This window comes from Phalacrocorax aristotelis, chromosome 2 (assembly GCF_949628215.1).
Source record: "Phalacrocorax aristotelis chromosome 2, bGulAri2.1, whole genome shotgun sequence".
NCBI lineage: Eukaryota > Metazoa > Chordata > Aves > Suliformes > Phalacrocoracidae > Phalacrocorax > Phalacrocorax aristotelis.
In genome coordinates this window covers 111,774,939-111,797,619 of record NC_134277.1, presented here as the reverse complement: position 1 = coordinate 111,797,619, position 22,681 = coordinate 111,774,939, and the positions used below count along the sequence as shown (strand labels likewise).

The 22,681-nt window shown below is 41.7% G+C and overlaps 1 protein-coding gene across 5 annotated transcripts in view; it reads left to right on the top strand.

Moving 5' to 3' along the window:
• The window catches only part of RALBP1 (ralA binding protein 1), a 35,811-nt gene extending 17,954 nt beyond the window's left edge, over window positions 1-17,857 (top strand). For 3 of the 5 annotated variants that reach the window (XM_075084680.1, XM_075084682.1, XM_075084681.1), the window contains 9 exons: window positions 525-818; window positions 8,030-8,488; window positions 10,311-10,660; window positions 12,052-12,213; window positions 12,692-12,823; window positions 14,103-14,210; window positions 15,021-15,142; window positions 15,607-15,730; window positions 16,010-17,857. In XM_075084680.1, coding sequence (XP_074940781.1) covers window positions 575-818; window positions 8,030-8,488; window positions 10,311-10,660; window positions 12,052-12,213; window positions 12,692-12,823; window positions 14,103-14,210; window positions 15,021-15,142; window positions 15,607-15,730; window positions 16,010-16,273 — 1,965 coding nt within the window. In that variant the 5' untranslated portion in view covers window positions 525-574 and the 3' untranslated portion in view covers window positions 16,274-17,857. Of the gene's footprint in view, window positions 1-524; window positions 819-7,242; window positions 7,384-7,656; window positions 7,752-8,029; window positions 8,489-10,310; window positions 10,661-12,051; window positions 12,214-12,691; window positions 12,824-14,102; window positions 14,211-15,020; window positions 15,143-15,606; window positions 15,731-16,009 lie in introns of those variants that run through there. The other 2 variants (XM_075084683.1, XM_075084684.1) reach the window with 2 other exon arrangements.
• Window positions 17,858-22,681: the final 4,824 nt, after the last annotated feature.

The window sequence follows — 22,681 nt, the reverse complement described above, 5'->3', positions numbered from 1 at the left end:
GACTTTTTTTTCCCCTTATTGCAACAGGCTAGGCAAGTTCTTATTTGCATCTGTAAAATATGCTTGGGAAAGATGAAAGTGATCCTTGCCTTAAGTGCTGTGCTCACAAATGCTCTGGGTATCCAGGCAGACCTATTTTATGTAAAAAAATTTAAAGTTAGGTAACTATTTATTAATAAATATTACCAATCAGTATGCAAGCTGCCTATGAATTTTGTAAGAATTATTTCAAATGTTGAAATATTCTGATACTTCATATATAATATCTTATATAGGATAAAGTAGAGATGGCTAAAATAGCAGCTTTCTTAATATGTTATTATGGCTTAGAAGTTAATGATCACATTCTGCAAGCACTGAGCTTAGGACCTGATGTTATATTACAGTGTCTTGACATAAGTTGGAGCATTTGTTGTAGAAGGTATTGCTGCTTGTTGTGTTTTCAGGATAGAGCTCTAAACAAGGTGTTCTGAAACCCATTGCTTAAAGCGTGGGGGGTTTCTTTTTGTTTTTCCCTACTGCAGGTGTGATGGACAGGTAGCAGAAGATTTCACTTTGATATCAGGGAATCAGAATGACCGAGTGTTTCCTGCCTCCCACTAGCAGCCCCAGTGAACACCGCCGGGTAGAGCACAGTGGGGGTCTTGCTCGTACTCCCAGCTCTGAAGAAATCAGTCCTACAAAATTCCCTGGATTGTACCGCACTGGTGAGCCTTCACCACCTCATGACAGCTTACATGAGCCTCCAGATATAGTATCTGATGATGAAAAGGAGCATGGGAAGAAGAAAGGAAAATTTAAGAAGAAAGAAAAAAGAAGTGAGTAGGCAACTTCTCTTACTTCATGCTTACAATTTCACTTTCTCTCTTTCTTTCTCTCTCAAAATTGCTTAATATTACCAATGGAACTTGTTCAGGTGTGAAGGAAGTTAACATGTACAAACAGGCTTTGTGCAATACCTGTTTCTCTTCCAAAAAGTCCCACACCTTAACCAAAAATTGGATTTGTTTTTTTTTTTTGTTGCACAGATACAGGTGCCAATCATGTGCCCAGAATTAGTAATAAACATGTTTATCCAAAACCTTTAACGATGCATTGGTAATTGCCTGGCATGGGGTTCCCCTGATCTCATTATCTGTTCACATTCTAAGTTGAGGTTTCCAAGTGTATTTCCAAAGAGATGCTTTTTAAAGTTGTCGCTGAGGTGCTAGCTAAAATAAAACTGTAAGTTTGACCTGACTTTTTTACTTTTACATTTGGAAGAGTCAGTTTCAACAACTTTGACCAATTTCCCTTATGTCTCCTGTATTCAGAGTTGGCTGTTGTGTACCATCTCAAGTTTCCATGTGCACACTGCACCATTGTTTGAGGAGTAAGAAAATCTGTGTCCTTTTTTTTTCCTCTAGCTTCTTAGTTTAGTCTGATCCTGCAGTTTCCTCCAGCAGTGCCTAAGTATTATTGCAGCGTTCAAAAACGTGCAAGCCAACATTAGGATATGAATTTACCAAAACTGTCAGAGTAAAAGTTAGAAGAAAGTAAAGCTTTGACTATAGAATCCACTCTTTGTCAGTGTATCAGTGTTCAGAATAGAAGCTTTCATTTAAAAAGCGTACCCCTTCTCCAAAACAACAAAAGAGAAATCTTACTTCCCGCCTTTAGACTTGTGCAGAAAATATTGGAAATGTGAAATAGTTTTATTCACTAGAGTTTTTCTACATATTTTGAAAGAACAAAGCATTTGGAAATACTAAGCTGATACTGAGTACTCTCAGTACCAGAAAGATCCTTACCGTCCAAGTCTCCGGAACCTAAATATCACAGCCCAAATGTTAGTACTTTTTAAACCAACATTTAATTTAGCAAAATTTCAAAACAATGTTTGTCTTCTACAATGCCTGTATCTCTGATGCCTGGAAGTTCTGGATGCCAGTGTACCTTGCCACTTCTTATATGTGAAATTTGGAAGATTGAAACCAATGAGACGGCACACAATATTCTGGCATGTTAGGATTAATATGGTGACTATTTGTAATATGCATGTGCATATTTAAATAGTTACTCCTTAAAAATTTGCTGTCACTGCACTGCTTTTCATCAGACCTGTTTCCTGGATGCAGGATTTGTTTCTACTGCAGTTTAGTTTTGTTATTAACTGAAGACTGTGTGCATAAAGGATACTGTAACTCAAAAATATATGATCTTCCAGTTAAAACCAACAGTTTAAGTTCTTGCAGGTTTTAAGCAAACTGATTATTTAGGTTTTTTCCTAATGTAAACAACATTAGCCTAACAGTATTGGATTGGTGATGAAAATTCAGAGTTGATTGGATGGGTCTAAATTCAAGCTATTAGTAGCTGGTGTTTTCTTCTTTGCAAATCAGTTTTCTGACACGTCTAAATTTGGAATTGTTAGAGGTCAGCGTTATACATAGTGTGGGTTTCTTTGCGGTGTAATTCTGTAAGTCTCGTGGTGATAGTCTAACTGAAGGCTGAAGAGAAAAAATGCTTCTTCAGCAAATGCATGCAGGTCTGTGCACATTAGCACTGTAACAGCTTTCTTCCACAAGTGGTTGCAGCACATTTTATAGCTGATGTAAGGCAATTTTTGTTACTTGAAAGAAGCTTTAAAGGAACAAAAAAATGCTCAAAAATGCAAAACATAGGAAGAATCACATTTTCTTTTCAGCTGTAATACAAAAAGCATTCAGCATTTCTTAGCCCTAATACAAGTATGTACTATAATGCCAGCCAGGTATAAGGGTAAGTTACACCCAAAGCTTTCAGTATCTCTCATATAGCCAAAAATGGTCGTTATTGTAAATATACCCTGAACAGACATTTTACTTCTGTAAATGACAACAGCTTTTTACAGTTGCTTACATGGTTGATTTTAAGACTTCCCCTTCGAGCTTTGCCTTTTATGCCTTCCATATTTCCGATTCTTCCGTTTCTTCCACCTTTTTAATTCTATTGCATGTGTTCAGGTTGTTTTTTCTCACTTTTCTGGCCAGCTGCTTTGATTCTGGACAATATACAACCCGCTATGGTTATGTAATTTGGGGTTTAAGGAAATATAATTCAACATTTCAATGAGAAAAAGACAAGTGTTAATATCAAATTATGACAGAGTGGATGCTAGTTGAACTTACAGTATTAGCGAATTAATGACAAGGTCATCCAAACACCTGAAACTGTAGTTAACTTTAGTCCTACAAAGGTTTGGGGTTATTTTAGTAATACTCTAAATGTTAACTTCAGAAATGCTTGAAGAGCAGGAGGGCATGTGGAGAGGAAAGGATAAATATCGCAAGGTTACTCATTTTAGTTTTTCAGGTAGATCCTTTTTGCTGGAGTAACGTACTCTTAACGTTATTGTCAATTTCAAAAAAAGCATTTTTGTTTGCTAGCAAGGGATCATTTTTCCTATGTGGGTAATATAACAATTTGATATTTTTCATGTTAATGACAATAACCTAATAAGACACAGCAATTTATACTGGGGGAAAAATTCTAAAAATTCTTTGAAGGTGATAGAAAATTAAATGGAATATTGGGGTTTTTATGTGTAATGACAACTACTGGAAAAAAGTTTCAGCCACTGATTTCTAATCTCCAGGCCTCTGTGGCAGCCTGAGTGTTGGTTAGCTGCAGAGTGAGTTATATTAGGGGACTTCTTAGGGGTTAAATTTAGTTTTCTTTTTACTGGGGTAGTTTTAACTCTGATCTGATTCCTGACTCAAAACAACCTTTGTCCATGCAAGAACTAGTGCTGTGGCAGCGTGTGAGCAAAAACACTTTTTTTTTTTTTTAAAGCAGTAATGTTTTACACGAGACAGTGACCAGAGTAATTGATTTTTAAAAAAATTTTTAACCTTCTGTCAGTAATCATGTATTGATAAAGCAATAAAATATGTGATTCCATGCAAAAGAAAAAGGTTATAAATAATACTTAAGAAAAAGCTAATCTACCCTTTAGAATTTCTGTACGTAGTCTATATGTAGTAGATCTTGACTCTGCTTATTTGTTTTAATTCTGAGGTTGGTACTGTTGGACAGGATGGGTTCAATATGCAGCTAGGATTTTTTTGATTAGAATAATTTTAATTTTCTTCATATAATTCTTGGGTAAATGGAAAATCGGTTGAATTGTAAACTATCTTGTGAAAGGATAGTAGTATCGTTGGTATGAACTTTTCTGAAATTTTCAGGAAATATTTTTGCAGACTAAATCCCTAACGTGTTGGGCAGGGGGTCCTATATGTTCTTTTGGGCTGTAAATGAGGGGTGAAATAATCCTCTGTTAACTGGGGACCTGCTCCGAACAATCTTTGGTCCAAGTTGGGTGTTAACCTTTATCATCTACAGAATAAGAAGTTACTAGAATTTTCTACCCGTGATAAACATCAGAGGCTCTTCATATTGATAGAGTTAGAACTGTTGTTTATCTTTCTGTGTTGCTGCATCCTATTCTACTGACAGATTACTGTGTATGTCTATATACCACTGTGTATTTGTTTAGCAAAGTACCATTTGCAAACAGCTTAAATATTTTAAGTCAGAATAAAGTAAGGCAAACTTCATATTTCAACTTTGCTTTCCTTGCGTAGTGCTGCGCAGTAGTCTTGAATGCAGAATCTATTTGGGAGTGCTGTGCTCACATCAGTGAGTTGAATGTCTATTGAAAGCAAACTGATCTAAGTGGAAGCTGGATAGTAAGTGTTGGTAGTATCTGTACATTTGAAGTTTCTATTGATAATAACAATACATCTCGTAGGTGAGGAAAGGAACTAGAAGCCATCTACCCAAGCTCATTATGCATCCGTTTGTGTCTTACTGTTTTATTTAGAAATTGTATACAAGTTGATGGCAACCCCTCTGGCAAATTGAAATTAGGTAACTAATCCTAGCATTGCACGTCAGTCTGTATAGTCAGATTTGACCTACTAATTCTTCCGTACATAAAAGGGATCTGTGTTTTCTTTCAGCGAATTAATTACAGCTGTATGCAGATTTCCCCAGGGAGCCGAAAATCAGATGTAGAGGTATAAATGACTTAAAACCTCATCAGAGACCTGATGCACAAAAATGTATCTTGTGGTAGGTTTGATAAGTGGCAGTTCTGTATAATGCAGCCCTTTATGTTAACAATAAATACTGTATCATTAATTTATAGCTTCATTGTAAGAGTGCAGGAGAAGTATTCGCAAGCATACAGGCGATAGAAACAGCAGCCTCACTGCATTACAAAGCTTTCAAGCCTGTAAGTTAGAATTTTCCAGAGTAACATTGGAATTTATTTTTATTATTATTTTTAAAAGAGGTTTTCATAATGTTCAGTAAGATAAGGGCTGTACTTGCAGCGTCACATTTAAAATAACTGCAGTGGAAGTATGCTTGCGGAAGGTCTAATGAAGCCGGAGCAAGGAACTGGCAGATAGTCCAGTTGTCATGCCGGTGGAATTGGAGTATTTATTAACTTAGTACTGGTCTGGTGCAGAAAAATGTCATTGACATACATTAGAGTGATGGGAAAATGTAGACTATTAGTACTAGAAGTCTTGAGGAAACAGTGAACAGAAATACCAGTCTCCTAACAGTAGGCAATACTTCTTTCCATGTTTAAAATTACCTGATTTGTCAAGAGCTTTCAATAATTTTTCTTCTGTGTAAATTTAGGTTGTTTATGTTTCAGTGTATTTTATTACCAGAAGTACGGTAAAGAAAATTGGGCTACTCTGAAAGACATACAAACCCCCTCTCGGTATGGGTAGGAGATTCTCTGTGATTCTGTAACTAGTATATATTTCTAAACTTTGTTGACTTACATTACTGTGACAAATTAAAACAGGCTGGTCTAGTATTTCACTTGCTCCTTCACGTCTTCTCATGAAGTCAAGAAATACCAGTTTCAGTAGTGTGCTATTGCTGGTGTTACATTACTACAGGTCTAGAAAAGCACCAAGGTTTGTGTTGCAACATGGAATGTTGAGACATGTAAGGCGGGTGCTCTGCTGGTGACACCTACCTCGAAGCTTGGGTCCCTGGTGCTGACCCACAGTATGTGCTGACGCTGTTCCTAGCGCGTGTGGGAACCCTGCGTTGTTCGACTAGGAGCTGTTACAGCTACCCAGCAGGAAGGACTGAGGGCAGATTGTTCTGGGCTCTGTCTGGTGAAGATCTGGCTTTCTGTTTGGAAATCACACCTGTCAACCCCATCTTGAAACTCCATGCCTGCCAGCCCCATCTCATTCCCACACATGTGCTCCTCTTGTGTCCCATAGCTGGTGCATCAGCAGTTCTTTCTGTATCGGAGTGAGATCTGAGTCCTTAGCTTATGGGCTACAGCTTTCCTTACCCATTTCTGGTTTTATTTTACAAAAAGAGTGAATGATGGTATAGCCAGTAAACTGGGAGGATGAGACCTGGTTGCTAGTTGTCCTCTGTTTAACATTTGCATTTTCGTATTAAAATTCACTTGGATAGGAACAGTGCTACAGTCTTCTATGGAAGTGCCTGTTTGGTAGTCCTAGGGAAGGGTCCAGGATGGAAAGGGTGAGCTGGTCAAACAATTGTAGTTATTTTATGGCAGTTCCAAGTTTTAATACAGTTCTTATATTTATTTGACTATCAAAAGCTACCTTCTACAGAGCAGCCAAGGAGGCTTCAAAATACAGACAGCTCCTTGGATGTGCTGAAACAATGCTGAGAAACTCTGCAGCTTAGTATAGTGTAGAATTGGAAGAAGAAAAGACTGAAATGCCCCCTGGTTCTTTTGCATAAGACCTTTCATGTGTCAAAATCACAGCCTATAATCTCATCCGTGATGCTCTCTCATAATCTCAGGGGCTAATCTTCCGCCACCCAAAATTATTCACGCAGGAAGAGCACTTGGCTGTCGGGTGTGCTTCCTCGCTTGGGCAGAGGCACTGCCTGTGGGTAGTGGAAGAGCCTCAAAGGATCTGTATAACGGGGGCTTCACGTTGAAGCAAGAGCCCACTGCCATGGGGGACCTGGCTGGTGCAAATGGCATGTAAAATGTCTGCTTTGTTGACCAGGTTTCAGGCGTACTTTTCTTTTATGGGGTACTGCGTATGTAAAATCACAATTAATCGACTTGCAAGTTCTGTTGGTTTGTACACTGTTGGGTTTGGCTGTGGGCTGGTTCTTTGTTGGACTTTTTTTCTGTAATCCACCTTCAAAGATTTCCTTGTTCTTGCCTGAAGGATAGGCAGGGTTAGCTGCAGAGGCGTAGTTAGTAAAAGCACTGGTGCATGTTTTAGACAGCACTTGGTGTTCTGCTGCTGAACCAGTGTACTTTGCCCATGGACTTGTCTGAAGCTCTTGCATGTGCTTTTTAAGGCAAATACGCAACTTCATTGACAGGTATTGTCTAGTGTTACTGGGATTATTTTATTCGTCTAGTGGGAAAGTAAACGTGCTTGGGTTTTGGTGGGGTTTTTTGTTGTTTTTTATTTTTAGTATTTTATATGAGGCTGAACCTTTAACTTCATACTTATCTTAAAATTCATAATACTCTGGAAAGGGATCAGGGACTTAAATGGCTGAAGTTCAGTTTGTTCTTAATAGAAGTTTATTAGACTTAATGTGTATGTAGCAGATGATCCTTAACAGCAACTCTTATACTGTTGATTACAGGAACATAGAGAAGTTGCCAGACAGTTGTTTTTATTTTGCATTTCCTTGACTATTAGATGGGAAACTAGCCCATAAGATGGACATTGCCATTATGAGTAAGTATATGAAGTATTAATTGTTTAGATTGTTCAGGAACTGTGTGGCTTCTCTTTGATGTGTTTATGCAACCTTGATTTAATCCTTGTCCACTTAATTGTGTAACAACTAAAGACAACCTTCTGAAGAGTCAGGCAGGCGCTATTTTTTAATTCACGTTGCTGCTTCTCTCTCCTCCTTACATATTACTTCTTGTTCTCTCCCTGTTATAATATGCTGTCTAGAAACTAAACAGATTTACAGCTGTCCTCTTGCCTTCTCCTCCTTTGCCTAATAGCGGAAGGTTATGCGGCATTTCAAGAGGACAGTTCCGGTGATGAAGCTGAAAGTCCTTCAAAGTTGAAGCGGTCCAAGGGAATACATGTCTTCAAGAAACCCAGCTTTTCCAAAAAGAAGGAAAAGGATTTTAAAATAAAAGAGAAACCCAAAGATGAAAAACACAAGGAAGACAAACACAAGGAAGACAAACATAAAGAGAAGAAGTCAAAAGACTTAACTGCAGCAGATGTTGTAAAACAGTGGAAAGAGAAGAAGAAAAAGAAAAAGCCAATTCAGGAGACAGAGATACCTCAAGTGGATGTTCCAAGTCACAGGCCCGTGTTTGGCATTCCTTTGTCTGATGCGGTAGACAGGACCATGATGTATGATGGCATCCGCCTGCCAGCAGTTTTCCGTGAATGTATAGATTACGTAGAGAAGTATGGCATGAAATGTGAAGGCATCTACAGAGTTTCAGGTACTCTGGGCACACTGATGTGCAGGTTCCTAAGGTCTTTACTTGCAATTTTCTTACTATTTTACTGTTTTCAACACCTAGAACTCTGTTTATAGCTGCATGAATTTTAATTATCCAAAAGATAATCAGGTAGCTAAAGTTAAGCAAACCCGTCGGTATGAAGTACCAGAAAAGTTGCTAATACGGTGGTCCTGCTTAGTGGCAGTAAAAATACACTTGTTTTGGCCTTTTGCGATAAGATGGGAATGATGAATAAAATGTGCTGGTGTGGCCAGCTTGTTTTTACTTCTGCATTGGAAATACAGTACTAGGTGATTGCAAAAACAAAGATGAGATATAACCATTTTATTACTTAAGCTTCCCACTAAGTTGTTTTTTCCAGCTACTTTCAGTGGGTGATTTTTTTTTTTTTTGTAAAAAACTTCTTTTCTTTGAGTAAATACCCTAATAAGCAGAAAATACACTTTCACTATTTAAGCTTAGCAACAGCAGGCTAATTAACCGTGGTAGTTGCATAACATAAATGAAATAGCTGGTTTAGTCCCGTTAAACAAAACAGTCCCTGTATTTGTGAACTGTATCTGCAATATCACTCGTGTCAGTACTTCTGCGGGTATGTTTAAGGGAGCAAGAACAAGTGAGAAAAGGAATTGGAGGAAAAGTATTTGAAACAAGTTGCCTAGCACTGTGTAAAACAGTAATCAAACGATTTTAAACACTTCATTACGTGGTTTTGATGCTGTCGATCTGCATGGTATTTGGTAGGCATGCATAGATACCACAGCAGCTTAAGCACTTTCTTTGTCTTGCCTACTAGAACATTCTGGTTGCATGTTTTTTCAAGACATGATGTGTTGAGAGTTTTCACAGAAGGTGTGTTTTCCGTAAATCATTTTTGATGTTTGTACTTTCTAGGTGTTCTCCAGTACAATAGCACCCTCTTGTGTGTATAAGATTGTTTAAATTGAGAGCTCAGAGAGACAGTTGCAGAGGCTTAACAACCTATGAGCCATTTTGATGACCAACTTACTTGGATGTGAAACTGAGTATATTTTACCTGGCATTTACCATGGGCTGAGTGCACCCAGTTTTGCTTACTGCGTGTGAGCCAAGCCATGGCAGCGCATTAAGTTGGTGTGACTCAAGTGGGCGTTTGAGCTTTAAGAATGAAATTTCCCCAAGTTTGGGAAGATTGGAATGTCGCTGAGTTATAAAAACACCTTACAGAAAATCTTGGCTGGGTTGAATAATTATGGGAATGCACTTTTATTCATGCAGTGCCTCAAATCAAGAATCCTGTGTGAGATTCCTCTGCTGAGGAGGGCCAGCTGGAAATCTGGAAACTAAAAAGTGTGGGTTTTGTTTTGACAGAAGAAAGCTGTTATAGGTAGAACTTGTTGCACAATATTTGAGTTGATAACATATTTGCTGCTTGGCTTAGGGCTGTGTAACTGAACAGCCTGAAAGACACTGAATGCAAATGCACAATTGATCTTATGCTCCCCTACCCTCCCTCACCCTGTTTTATGTTCCTCGATGCGAGGGAATGCCGGCGCCAGTTCTGATTCAGAGCTTCAGCCGTGCTGTGGTTTTGCTTCACAGTAGTAGGCAGTGCTTTTAGAAGCAGTGATCAGTGATCACATAATTTTGAGTCACGATTTTAACTTTGTTACATGTGGATAACTTTCAAAAGGTATCCCTTAATTAACATAAATTATAAGGAGAGGTGAAATAAATGCATCTCAAAAAAAAAAGTTTAAATATCACTATTACATGTTTACAGTTGAAGACTTCTCTTAATTCTTGATCTAAATATTTTAAGGAATAAAATCAAAAGTTGATGAGCTAAAAGCAGCCTACGATCGAGAAGAATCTCCCAACTTGGAAGAGTACGAGCCCAATACGGTAGCCAGCTTGCTGAAGCAGTACCTACGAGAACTGCCTGAAAATTTGCTTACCAAAGAGCTAATGCCCCGCTTTGAAGATGCTTGTGGAAAGAGCTCAGAAGCTGAGAAAGTCCAGGAGTGCCAGAGGTTGCTGAAGGAGTTGCCCGAGTGTAACCATCTCCTCATTTCTTGGCTGATCGTGCATATGGACCATGTTATTGCAAAGGAACTGGAAACAAAAATGAACATCCAGAACATTTCTATAGTGCTCAGCCCTACTGTCCAGGTACGTGCACCACACAGCACGAGTCAGAGCAGAACTTCAGCCTGAGAAGGACTTCTTTGTAGGGATTCTCTTGCAGGTGGGAATCGGGTATTGTCTGATACAGTTAAGCTAAACTGCAGCTTCTCTTTATACCTCAGGAACCTAAAATGCTGGGAAAGGGTGGGGAACAAGACTTTCTGAGTGTGAGCTTGCATAGTACGGGTCTGATATTTGGGTTATTATGAGAGTATTACAAAGACTGCTGTCAGGGCTTTAATTCCATTGTGAACAGAAGTAGTTTAATGTTGAATTCATCCAGTAATTCCTGCAGATACACGATTTCTGTGGGGTTGTGACAACTAAATTGTTGCTTAATTTTAATATCAAGCCCAGGAACCCTTCCTGCAAATAGGTCTTCCTGGTGCAGTAAGGACTTGGGTATAATGGCTTTGGTGTCTGCAGTCAAATTGCTGGGGAAAACAACTGACTTGGTTTTCCAGTAAGATTAATTCCTTAATAAACACCTTGGAAGTATTCAATTTAAATACAACTCAGAATTAGTCCTGTGCCTCATGGAAATATGGCATTATTGGGTGTGGGTCTTCTAGAAGAAAACCCACACTTCAGAAGAGCTTGACTTTATAATTAGGTGGAGGCCCAGTAGCAGAAGGGCTGGCTGTTGTTCTGGCCATTTTGCTGTGCCAGACACTTTTTAGCTAACAAAGGAAGTAACAATTAATGTAAATCAATGCAGGCCCAATCCTGTTTTGTTGTTAAGTAGATTTTAGCAATTAAAATATGGGTGGTGACAGAACTTCAAGCTTTCTTTCAGGATAAATTTTTGAATTTTAATGGAAGATACAGTATCAAAATAAACACTTGCTTCTGTCTCATGTTAAAAGAAGGAATACAGTAGCAGCTGCTTTCAAACTACTTTTTCTACTATATTAAATCATCTGAGAGAGGAGTTGTAGAGAATACAGGCTGGGGAAGGGGAGAAAAGGTAGCCAGCAGCCAGCCATAGTGCAGTATGGTCGGTGTTCCCTCTTACCTACTGCTCTCGCTACCTTTACATGAGTAAAAAGAAAGATTTAATACATTTCTGAATCTACTGGTGATTGGAACAATGGTGGTAGGTTAAGGCATGTGAAAATGCTGAGTTTAGCGTGAAAATGCCTCGGATACCCAGGTAAGAGAGGCAGTGAGGCGAGTCCTTGAGGGCAGCGCTGAGTCATTTAAATTACCGTTTTTAATCCAGATTTTAATCTCTTAGGACAAACTAACACGACTACGACTCACAAAAAGGCATACTAAAGGCTGTCCTGTTTCTGGAGGAGGATACTGTGCTTCACAGATAGAGATCATGTGAATAAATCATCTTAACCCGTATTTTGTCTGTCCTTTCCTTGCAGATCAGCAACCGTGTCCTGTATGTATTTTTTACACACGTTCAAGAGTTCTTTGGGAATGTGACCCTAAAGCAGGTGACAAAACCTCTTCGCTGGTCAAATATGGCAACAATGCCGGCGCTTCCAGAAACACAAGACAGCATCAAAGAAGAAATCAGGCGACAGGTTGGCAGTTACTATGGTGTTTTTCTGTTTATCTCTGCCCTGGCTTTTTACTACACATTTGGTAGTAAATCATCATAGGCTTGTAACATCCTCTTCAGTTGTATCACAATTGTCCTGTCACTGGACACCACTGGAAAGAGGTGGGTGATAATCCCGCCCGTTTCACGCGTGGAAAGTTTCTATGGTCGTGCAGTGACCGTAGCCATGCCTTTTGTGGATTGCTTTGCTAAGTAGTTCAGTACTTTTGTGGTGGGAGGCAGGTTGGGAGAGCGTGCTGAAGAGCAACATTAAAGAAACCACACACTTTAACTAGTGCTAGATCATGGGCTGAATGTATGTTAACGCTTGGTGTTGGGCAACATGCCAGGCTGTGAAAGCCTCAACTCCAGGCCTGTTGCTACGAAGCTAAAGATTCGTCTTTTCAGTCTGCCCTGCTATGATATATTAAAGATGCTAATTTCTTTGGCAATATTTCTAGGAGTTCCTACTGAACTGTTTACACAGAGACTTGCAGGCAGGGATAAAAGACTTATCCAAAGAAGAGAGACTCTGGGAAGTGCAAAGAATTTTAACAGCGCTTAAGAGGAAACTAAGAGAAGCTAAGAGACAGGTGGGTACCTTTTCTGTTTATCGGCCAAACATGTCAATCATGGATGAATCTTATGTGGGGTGTTCTTAACTATGGCAGTTCTTCCTAAAGTTTCATGACTAGTGGGTTTTTTCACTATTTACCCGTTTCTTGGGGAGCATCGTTCAGCCTTATTGTTTAATCTTATAGTTGAAAATACCATAAATACGCGGTGGGTCTGCAACCGTGGACTGGGGGGTTCTTGTGCCATTCAGAGGCTGTGACAGGTGTAGAGGGTCAGTGTTCTCTGGGTTATAAGTCAGATTTAGAAGGGATGGGGGGCACTGAGGAATTTCATTATGAATTCCTGTCTGTGCATTCAAGTGCTCATTCTGCTCTGTGAGTTTTAGCCTGGAAACCCTAATGAGAGACATAAAAGCTACTTTCTAGAATCAGCTTTGCATAATTTCTGGTATTATTTTAAGTAACTCCAGTTACAGAGCTCTGAAAGCATGAGAATGGAAATGCATTTTTAGGGAAAACCAGGCAATTAATGAGTTCATTCATAGAGCTGTGGCAACGGGAAATGCTTCAGTTTTGCTCTTCCATGTGTTTCCAAGATACGTATAGAGAGAGAGACAGACGGATGGGGGACGGGGTGTAGATATTTAACAGTGCTTTGAACACTTCTGGGGTTCAGTAGGAAAAGGATCATTTGACCACTACTTTTTTGAAGTTTGGGCTGTTACGCTTCTACCCAGGATGGTGGTCTCTGGGTGGAGAGCTTTATTCTTACCATTCAGGCAGCTTGGAACAAAGTATCTGAGCATCCCCCCATTTGTGACAATGCAAAGGCACCCAGGCAGATCAAACCACATTTCAATCTTTTTACTGTAGATTATTTCACCTTGACTTCATGTGGCTGAGGAGCAATTTTCTGGTTAGCTGGCTCTCCCTGGGGACAGCAAGATTTTCACACCCCTTCTCAGCTGGGTTGGGTTGGGTTGGGTTTTGTTGTGGTTTTTGGTTGGGTGATTTGTGTTTGGGGGTTTTCTTTTGTGGTTTTGTTTGGGTTTTTTTTTTTTGTAAAAAGTATTACTAAAAACTTGGTGTTTGACAGGGCACATATTTGTTACATGCTTAAAACAGCGTGTCCTGGAGTACCACGAAGAATTACTGGAACACTCCAGGTTAACAAACTTCAGAAGCTTTTATGGTGATTCTAAATTTGGAAAATTATACATCAAAAACCCTATTTTTTACAGCAAATAGAGTGTCTGGGGAAGCTGTCCTTCCACAAGTTGTTCTCTTTCTCTGGCAGGAGTGTGAAACAAAGATTGCACAAGAAATTGCTAGCCTTTCAAAGGAGGACGTCTCCAAAGAAGAAATGAATGAGAACGAAGAAGTTATAAATATTCTGCTTTCACAGGTAGGTGGCAGGCACTTACCTGTTTGTCTGCTGGCATTTTCTTGTTCCCTATCTTTCAGAAATAGTAAAAACTCTGCTGTTCCTTCTAATGCAATGAGAAATTGAAAGCTTAAAAGGGTCTCTCTGTTGATTAAGATACAAGGCTTTGTTTTCATGGCAAAAAAAGCAGGGAAGGAATGCTGGCTGCAGGAGTGAACCCAAAACTGAGCAGACTCTTGTTAGCAGCAGAAAGGAGACGCTGTGCAGCAGCAACAGCAAAAAGTAGCCTTAAAAAAAATCGTTGTTAATGTACTTAGAAAGCACTTCCCAATCTAACCAGTTTTAATACCGCTAACTGCTTTCCCACTGATCAAAGGAGGTAAGGCAACTCTTGTGGCTTTTCTGCCTTCCTTTGATTCCCTCGGTAGCTTTGATCTTCCATCTGCTGTACTTTCCTCCTTACATTCACCTTCTAAGATGTATTTTACAATTCAGTTTTTCCAGTTATTTTACTGGTTATCCAGAACTTTCTGCTGCTATTTGAGGAACGAGGCAGCCAAACATGCCAGGATTTGGTGTGTCATCTCCACAACTATTCAGTACAGCGATTGTCTTGAGGATTCAGAACAGACATTGTTGGTTTTGAACTTATATTTGCTTTGAGGCCTTGATGAATCAGAGCTCAGAGGCGTGCTAACCGCTTCTGCTGAAAGCATTTTAGAGAACGGCATCATCCCATCACTTCCCAGGGCACGCTTACCGTATGTTCCTTAGCACATTTATGTCCTTGACTTTAGTCAAGGCTTTAAGTGTACTAATTGGTGATTGCAGGAGAACGAGATTTTAACAGAACAAGAAGAACTGTTGGCCATGGAGCAGTTTCTGCGGAGACAGATTGCCTCTGAGAAGGAAGAAATAGATCGCCTTCGAGCAGAAATAGCTGAAATACAAAGGTAAAAGGGAGACTGCTTACATCGGATCTCCCGCCGGGGGAGAGAGCGATCTTTGGTTATGTATATACATATATATATATATACACACACAGACACATATGCTCTCTTTGAGTACATATATGCTTTTCTGAAACAGTGCTCCAAACTACACTTAAAGCTTACCCTGTGAACATGACATGTGAAAGCCTCTTCTTTTTATTGAAATCTCAGCACCTTCAGACCTTTCAGGGTATTTTCTGTTAGTATAACGATGGAATTACGATCCAAAGGAAGCAAAATCCCATGCACTAAAAAAATCCTTCTAGGAAGTCACTGGTTTATTAAATCCAGCTTTGAAAGGAAATTGATTTTGCTTTAAAAACCCTTGCAGATGATTCAGTAGCCATTAGTTAACTCTTTATGCTGCTGCTGGTCCGGCAAACTTGAGGAAGTGTTTACATGTGCATTTGTCGTGGCTCTTTCAGTCGCCAGCAGCATGGCCGAAGTGAAACTGAGGAATATTCGTCCGAGAGTGAAAGTGAGAGTGAAGATGAGGAGGAACTGCAGGTCATTCTGGAAGATCTGCAGAGGCAGAATGAGGAACTGGAGGTAAGATTTGAGTCAGCATTAATTGGCACGCCGTAGTGGTTGCTTGATTTAGTCTGCGTAGAGAGGTTTGCGCATGTGCAAACTGGTGGGTTTGCATCTATTTTGCCTAGGCATGAGGCCCACGCGCTCTGGTTTTAAGTCACTGTTGTGTGCAAGTCCACGCTGCTGTCTGGGTTAGCAGCAAAGCTTCATTGTGCAACCCTAACGCTGCCCCACACACACACTTGCTACAGTTCTTTGTCACAAGGAGCCCTGACGCTTGTTTTCCTTCCTTGATAGATAAAGAACAATCACCTGAACCAAGCAATTCACGAGGAGCGAGAGGCCATCATAGAACTGCGAGTACAGCTTCGACTGCTGCAGCGAGCTAAATCGGAGCAGCAGGTGCAGGAAGAAGAGGAGCCAGAAAAGCGCGGGAGTGTTTGTCAGCCGCAGAGAGACACTGTCCTGGAGACAAAAGCAGCCAAAGAGCAGCCAAAAGCAAGCAAGGAGCAGCAAGTCAAGCCATCGCCAAGTAAAGACAGGAAAGAAACTCCCATTTGATCCGGCTCCTTGGATATGGATAAAATCAACTGAACTGTGCAAATTACTGTAATTTGAGTCACACTGCACAAATTATTGCTGGCTGTGTACATTCTGTAAAGAAACTTTTCTTTTAAGCCCTGGAGACTTTTGTCTCTAATACTTGTGGCTTCTGCTCATCAGACTCAGGTGAGTTTGGAGAGGCCAGAAGAGTTTTCCGGTTAGTATCAGATTATTTCAAGACTGGTTTCCTTCAGGTGATTTAAAATAATTCCGTAACGGTTTTATTTTAGACCAAAATCATTATTGACATTCATTGCAGCAGAATTGGAAGGTCTCATTTTCAGTAAATAAACAAAACCCCACCCACACTTACTAATGATTTGCCTTGTGAATCTGTTCATCCTCGTTCACCATTATTTCTGCTTATTAAGCTAGTCACTTCTTGCTTGTGCCTTTGATACCTTTCTGATGCAGATTATATACATGGGAGCTTTAAATTTATTCTGGGTTGGCTGAAAAGTTGGGGGGCTGCAGGGTATCATGTTTACCTAACACGCCCTTAAGCTTCATTTTTGTTCTGAGATGTACTGAATAAATGTAAAAACTGGAGAGATGTTATTTATGTCCCTGTATGATGGAAATGTTCATCGAGAGCCGTTCATGTCCTTTAGCCATGTAGGTAACCCATTTACTCATTTAAAAACTGCCGCTGTCATACCTGTGTAAGACAGGCTGAGCTCACACTGCTGCCATATAGCCAAGGCCTTTCTTGGTCATCCATTTTAAATGTTTCAGTCCCTTGGAGGAAGCCGCTGACAGCCGCTTCAGGCAGCGGCAGCGATGGGTTATGTCACTTCTGCCAGCTCTGCCTGACCAAGCAATATAGCGTTTCCCCCTGCAGCACTGCAGGGCACCTGCGCTTTCCACTTAAGCGTGAAGAAGGGTGCCGAGGGCAGGCACCAGGGGTTCAGCAGCCATAGCCTCATTTTTGTGATGGTGCGTGAAAACCAACAGCCACCACCTGGGACTTGCTCTTGGTTTGCCTGGCTTACTGCTTCTGCCTGTCGAAAGCCTCCAGCCACACTGGCGTTTAAGGGCCATTTAATGTTCCAGATACACTCATGAGACTCATCCATCAGTTCACACATTGACAGCAAACTCCACAGAGTGCATATAGGGTATCTTATTTTTTAATCTGGATATTTATTTTCAGCACCTGTTGGATGTGGTTGTAGTCTTTATCTATTGCACTGTTGTGAATCATTGGCCATGATTTGATTTTGTACAAATAATGCTTTGATATGTTATAGAAAACAGCATAGTATTTTTTTAAAATTTGGGAAAAAAGTTTATAAACGCAGAAAATGTGGTCAGATGACAAATGTAAACTGAAGCATTCTCCCTTGCCTTCGTTACGTACATTTTATATTTGCTGGCAATATTTAAACTTTCTGTTTGTTTAATTCAATTCACACTAATTCCTATTGAACTGTCATGGATTTTTCTAATGTTCTTCAGACAAATCTCTTAATATTGGTTAACTTTTATTTTGTTAGGATTGTATTTATCAAGCAAATAAATTCAAACAGCCATTTGAAAGTAGTTTCTAATTTATCTATATCTACTTCATAATGCAAATGATACTTAGTCTTCCTGGGTAGCTGCCTGCAGTTGAGAAGTTTATATGACACATGGCTCCAGGTGCCTTCCTCGCTCTCCTCTGAAAGACCGCTGTCGACAATTGGGTGTCATAGAGCTTCTGTAACTCAGCTGAAGATCAAGCTTAAAATCATTAATTTGATCAAATTAAAACTTTGCTTCTCTCTTACTATTCAGGGTTTCAGCTGTGAATGTAAAAACCACCCTAGTTGTCGCATCGTTACTTCCAGCACAATCACAGGGTTTTCTCCTGCAACCTCACGCTGCACTTGAGGGTGTCACCACTGAAGTCTTAAATGGAGGTGGAATCGCTGCTCCTGCAGCAATAGAGCAACTCTAACCAGAAATCTAGTTTCAAAATGCCTGGAAGATGTTTCTTTGAAATTTTCTCTCAACATTCTTTCAAATGGTATGGCCAACGATATTTATTGGTAAAGCTGCTGTAAAGCCTGTAGTTTAAATCGCAAGTGCGGGTCAGCGCCGGCCAACTCAAACACACCGACAGCCCCAGGGGCGCCCTGGGTGAAACCAGCCCCTTGTGAGAGCTTGGGGGTAGCTGTGCCTCAGCCCCTCGCCTCTGCCCCAGCCCTGCCCAGGGCAGCTCTTCCTGTCCCCCCCATAACCTCCACAGCAGGGTTTGGCTGCCCCGAGGCCTGCGCTTGTGGTGAGACCGCCACCCTGGCAGCACTGCGCTCAAAGACTGCATACAGCAGTTGCAAGTAATCTGATGAAAAAGCCAAAGCTAATTTCAAATAAAGTGGAAAGTAATTAAAACACAGAGCACTCTATAAGCTGCCTTCTCAAGCTATCTGAAGTGCCTTCCAATGGGATCCGTGAGCCGCAGCACTCAGGCGAGTGCCTCGCATGGCACCAACAATGCCTGCACAGCAGGCCCCTTCGCGCAGTCCCCACATGCCTTGAATAACCAATTTATCTGAAGCAAAGTATTTTAGACACATTCAAATTGACTTAAAATAAGACTTTTTTTCCCCACAATGTACAGCTTGTGTGTGCTCAGTGCAGCAACAGAACCGCTGTCAGACCCTTTGGACAGAATACCGGGCTTGCTTACCTTGCCTGAAATGAAGACACAGGCCTGCAACATGAATTCTAGCGTTGTGGGCTTAACGACACTTTTGTGGCTGTTTGATGCGGCCCCTCTGCTTTCCTCTTGAAAAAATGAAGTGTTTCCACCACAGCGCGTTACCTCAGAGAAGGGGATGATGATGGGGCAGGGACAACTACATTCCTTACCTGTTTTTATAGTCCTTTCCAACACAAGCCCGGAACGGACTTTTGTCCAATCGGTCATTCAGAAACCCAAAGCAGCACTGTATGGAACAAGCCACTGGGACCACAACACCACTACGAACCAGGACACAAACCTTGTTTTTGCCAGCAGCCGGTCACTTGCATCTGACAGCTTTTATAACTTACTGAAACACTGCAACTGTACCATGAGCCAACTTTGGACATCTTGCACACCTAGCAGGTTTTTTTTTCTCCCAATAGTCTTTTTACTCTGAAAAATAGCAGCCTGAAGTGAATTGTCAATTGCCTGACCAGTTGAACACAGTGGGGCGTTTTATTTATTGAAAGAAAAAACCAACCCAAACCAAACCATGAGCAGTATTCCTCTCAGAGCACATCCCTACCACAAGCTTAAGAACTCCAGCTTGTCTCCAACACCTCGCAGGGCTCCAGCCGTCCCTCCCGCTTTCCTGAGCTCTGCGTTGCCCACACCAGGTTTCCAGCTTCATTCTCACTGCAGCAGAAGCCCCCGGTGCTGGTGTGGTTCCGAGAGGTTCTCTCTCTGGTGTAGGGAGGTACATTGAAGGCACCGCTGTGGGGCACGGGCCTACAAGGAACCAGCAGGGGTTCCAGAAACTCATTGTCCTTTATGGTGAAAGACAAAGGACCACTGTACAGGAAGCTTCCACCTCCACTCATTCCAATCCTAGCGCTGGAGGGGATTCATTTTTACCTCTGTCTCTTCAGATTCATGAGCTAAGTCTAATTTTTCAAGTCTTTTGTACTGAAGCCAAGAATTTTACAGCTGACCATGTAAGGCTATTCTCTTTAAACAAAAATAAAATTTAAAATGAAAAAATTAAAGCATCAAGCTGAAGCTCTACCAAAAAGAGGTTGGACCAAGCTTAATCTGTTAGGGTTTTCATTTTTCAGCATGCACCTCCAACTGATAGTGCTTCATTGCAGAGGGAAAAAATGCCTCATCCAGACCAAACGTGGCTTATATCCAACAGCGCAAGGTCTCTACAGTGTTCTTTAAAACACGCTGCAACAGCAGAAGCCAGCAGCACCATGCTGAGCACCAGGGAATGGCTGTCAGTCCTTACTGTCCCGGGGGGATGAGGCGCAGCCTCGGGCCAAGCCCCCGGCTGCTCCCCCGTCCCCTCACAGACGCAGGTACCCGAGGCGAGGCCTGTCAGAGCAGACCCCTGGGGTGCTCCGTGCCTCCGGCGCAGCACAGGCACTTTTGCTGCTCACCCACTCCGACACAACGGGCTGGTACCGAGTTTCTTCAGGAATTTCTTGTGTTGCTGACTGTCTTAACAACACAAGCATGAAGGTCTGCCAAAGGATTATATTGCAAAGCGTATGATTTTAACCGGCCGTTCCCCCTCTCACACGCTGGAAGAATTCCCCACCTGAACTGCAAAACACGAGTTCTCAGCACGGTGGAGCACAGCTCAGGGCAGTGAGAGCAGCCCGTGCTGCCTGCTAGCACACCCCACAGCCTGCCCTGGCCGTACCCGCTGACTATATGAGAGCAAATGACAGTAGCTGACGGCCCTTTTACAACTTCTATGAACTGTATCTGAAAGGGTGGCCTCTTGGGGAAGAGGAGGTCAGACAGCAGGAAAAAGGCCAAGACCAAAGGTTGCTGCATCCTAAAACTTCTAAGGCTGTTCCTCAAGTCATTTTGACTTGTCAGCTGACTCCTCCCAAGATGCTCCTTGACATCTTCCCATCAGGGCCGCTCCATCCTCCAAAGCAGGAACGCACTGAAGCCATGGGAGAGAGACCAACCCACTACAAACTGGGGCTCGTCAGCATGGGCCTTCCCCTTCCCAAATCCCTCTTCTCTGCTGGACTCCCAGGTCCAGGAGAGGAACCACAGCGCTGCCCGCCTCACCCACAGCCTAGGGCTCCCTTCAGAGGGGGAAGGGAGCTGGCAGCACAGCCTTGCTTAGCCACAGCTCAGGAGACGATCAGGGAAATCGGCAGTCTGCTTGATTTGACAGATGGGAACGCTGCATCCAAGATTTCTGCACCAAGGAATGCCACTCGCCGACAAGCAAGAGGCGAGCCTGGGAGTCCCGATCAGCTCCTGTTGCTGCACCCTCCCTGACACAGAGCCTCACCCCGGTACTGTGAGCCACTGCCTGTTTAATGCCATGCAGGGGCCTCGAGGTACACCAGGGGAGGACACCTCTGCCGACAGTACTGCTTAGGGGAAACAACATCGTCAGGCACAAAGATCCAGGTGGTGACCAAAAAAAAAAAAAAAGAAAGAAAAGCAAAACAAAACACAAAACCCCTCAATCAAGAGACCAGAAGAAACAATGGTGAAATAAATGACCATAACAGCCCAGCCCCCATTTGAGTCTTTGTTCTCACCTTATTCAAACCAAGTTTATCCGGGTTCTTACTTACACAGGAAACCTAGATTGACTGAAAAATAACTGAAATTTCTTTTGATGTTCAAACAATGCATCTCTCCTCTCAGCAGCCTTGTTAAAAAACCATGCAGAGAAGTGTGCTCAGTACCTTCACTTTTCAGAGTCATGATTCAAAACCGCCTGCAGGCAATCCTTTTAAAACATTTCCCGTACAGAAACATTACTACACCTCTGGAGAAACGGGTCACAGTATTTCAAGCAGACCATGACCGGAGAGCTGTAAGATGTTTAAAAAAATCTGTTTAGTTGTCTCAGCTAAGTCACAGTGCATTTTAATCCGCTAGATGTAGTTCAACCTCAGCAGCAACTGAACCCTAAAGCATTCCCATTACCTTGGGCTCCTTATTTATTTTTCTAATCTAAGTAAAAAGTAAAGTAAAAGTTAAGTAAATGAAAAGGCAGAGCCTGGAAGCACTCGGGGGCAGGGAGGGAGAAGCTCATACACATTTTAAATAAGCTTTCCCATCAGTCTTATATTTTTAAGGCAGTCTATCAGTATGTCCTAACTCTGCATATAAACAAAAGATTAATCACTTCAAATGTGCTTTCCATGTTGTCTGAATGCCAGCACAGATAGGAGGATGATCCTTTCCCGTCAGTATCAGAGAGGGAAGAACTGACATGAGAGAATAAGTGGAATACAGAATCACCTTTTTGTCTCCGACTCCTCCTCCCATCCTAACAACAGAGAGGTCCCCAGGCTGAAACCAGGTCAGAAAGCACGAGCACTGCACGCAAGTTCCCACACCAAAGGACAACGGAACAAAAAAAGGAGACCGATCAAAGCATAAGAGCGTGCCTGAGCCACAAGACAGACCTTACCGTCCTCCCCTCCCTGCCCACCCACTACCAGTTCAAATCAGCCATCTCTGAACCCCCAACCTCTGACAGCACAGGGAAAAAGGGGGCAAGCGCTAACATTGGCTGGATGCAAAAAAATGTCGCAGCCAGACCTGCACAGGAGGGTTGTCTCTTCTCTTGCTGAGCCCATGCAGGCATTTATTTCAGCTGGGCTGAAATTAGCCTGCTGTTCTGCAGCCCTGATGAACGCAGGATCTCGTCC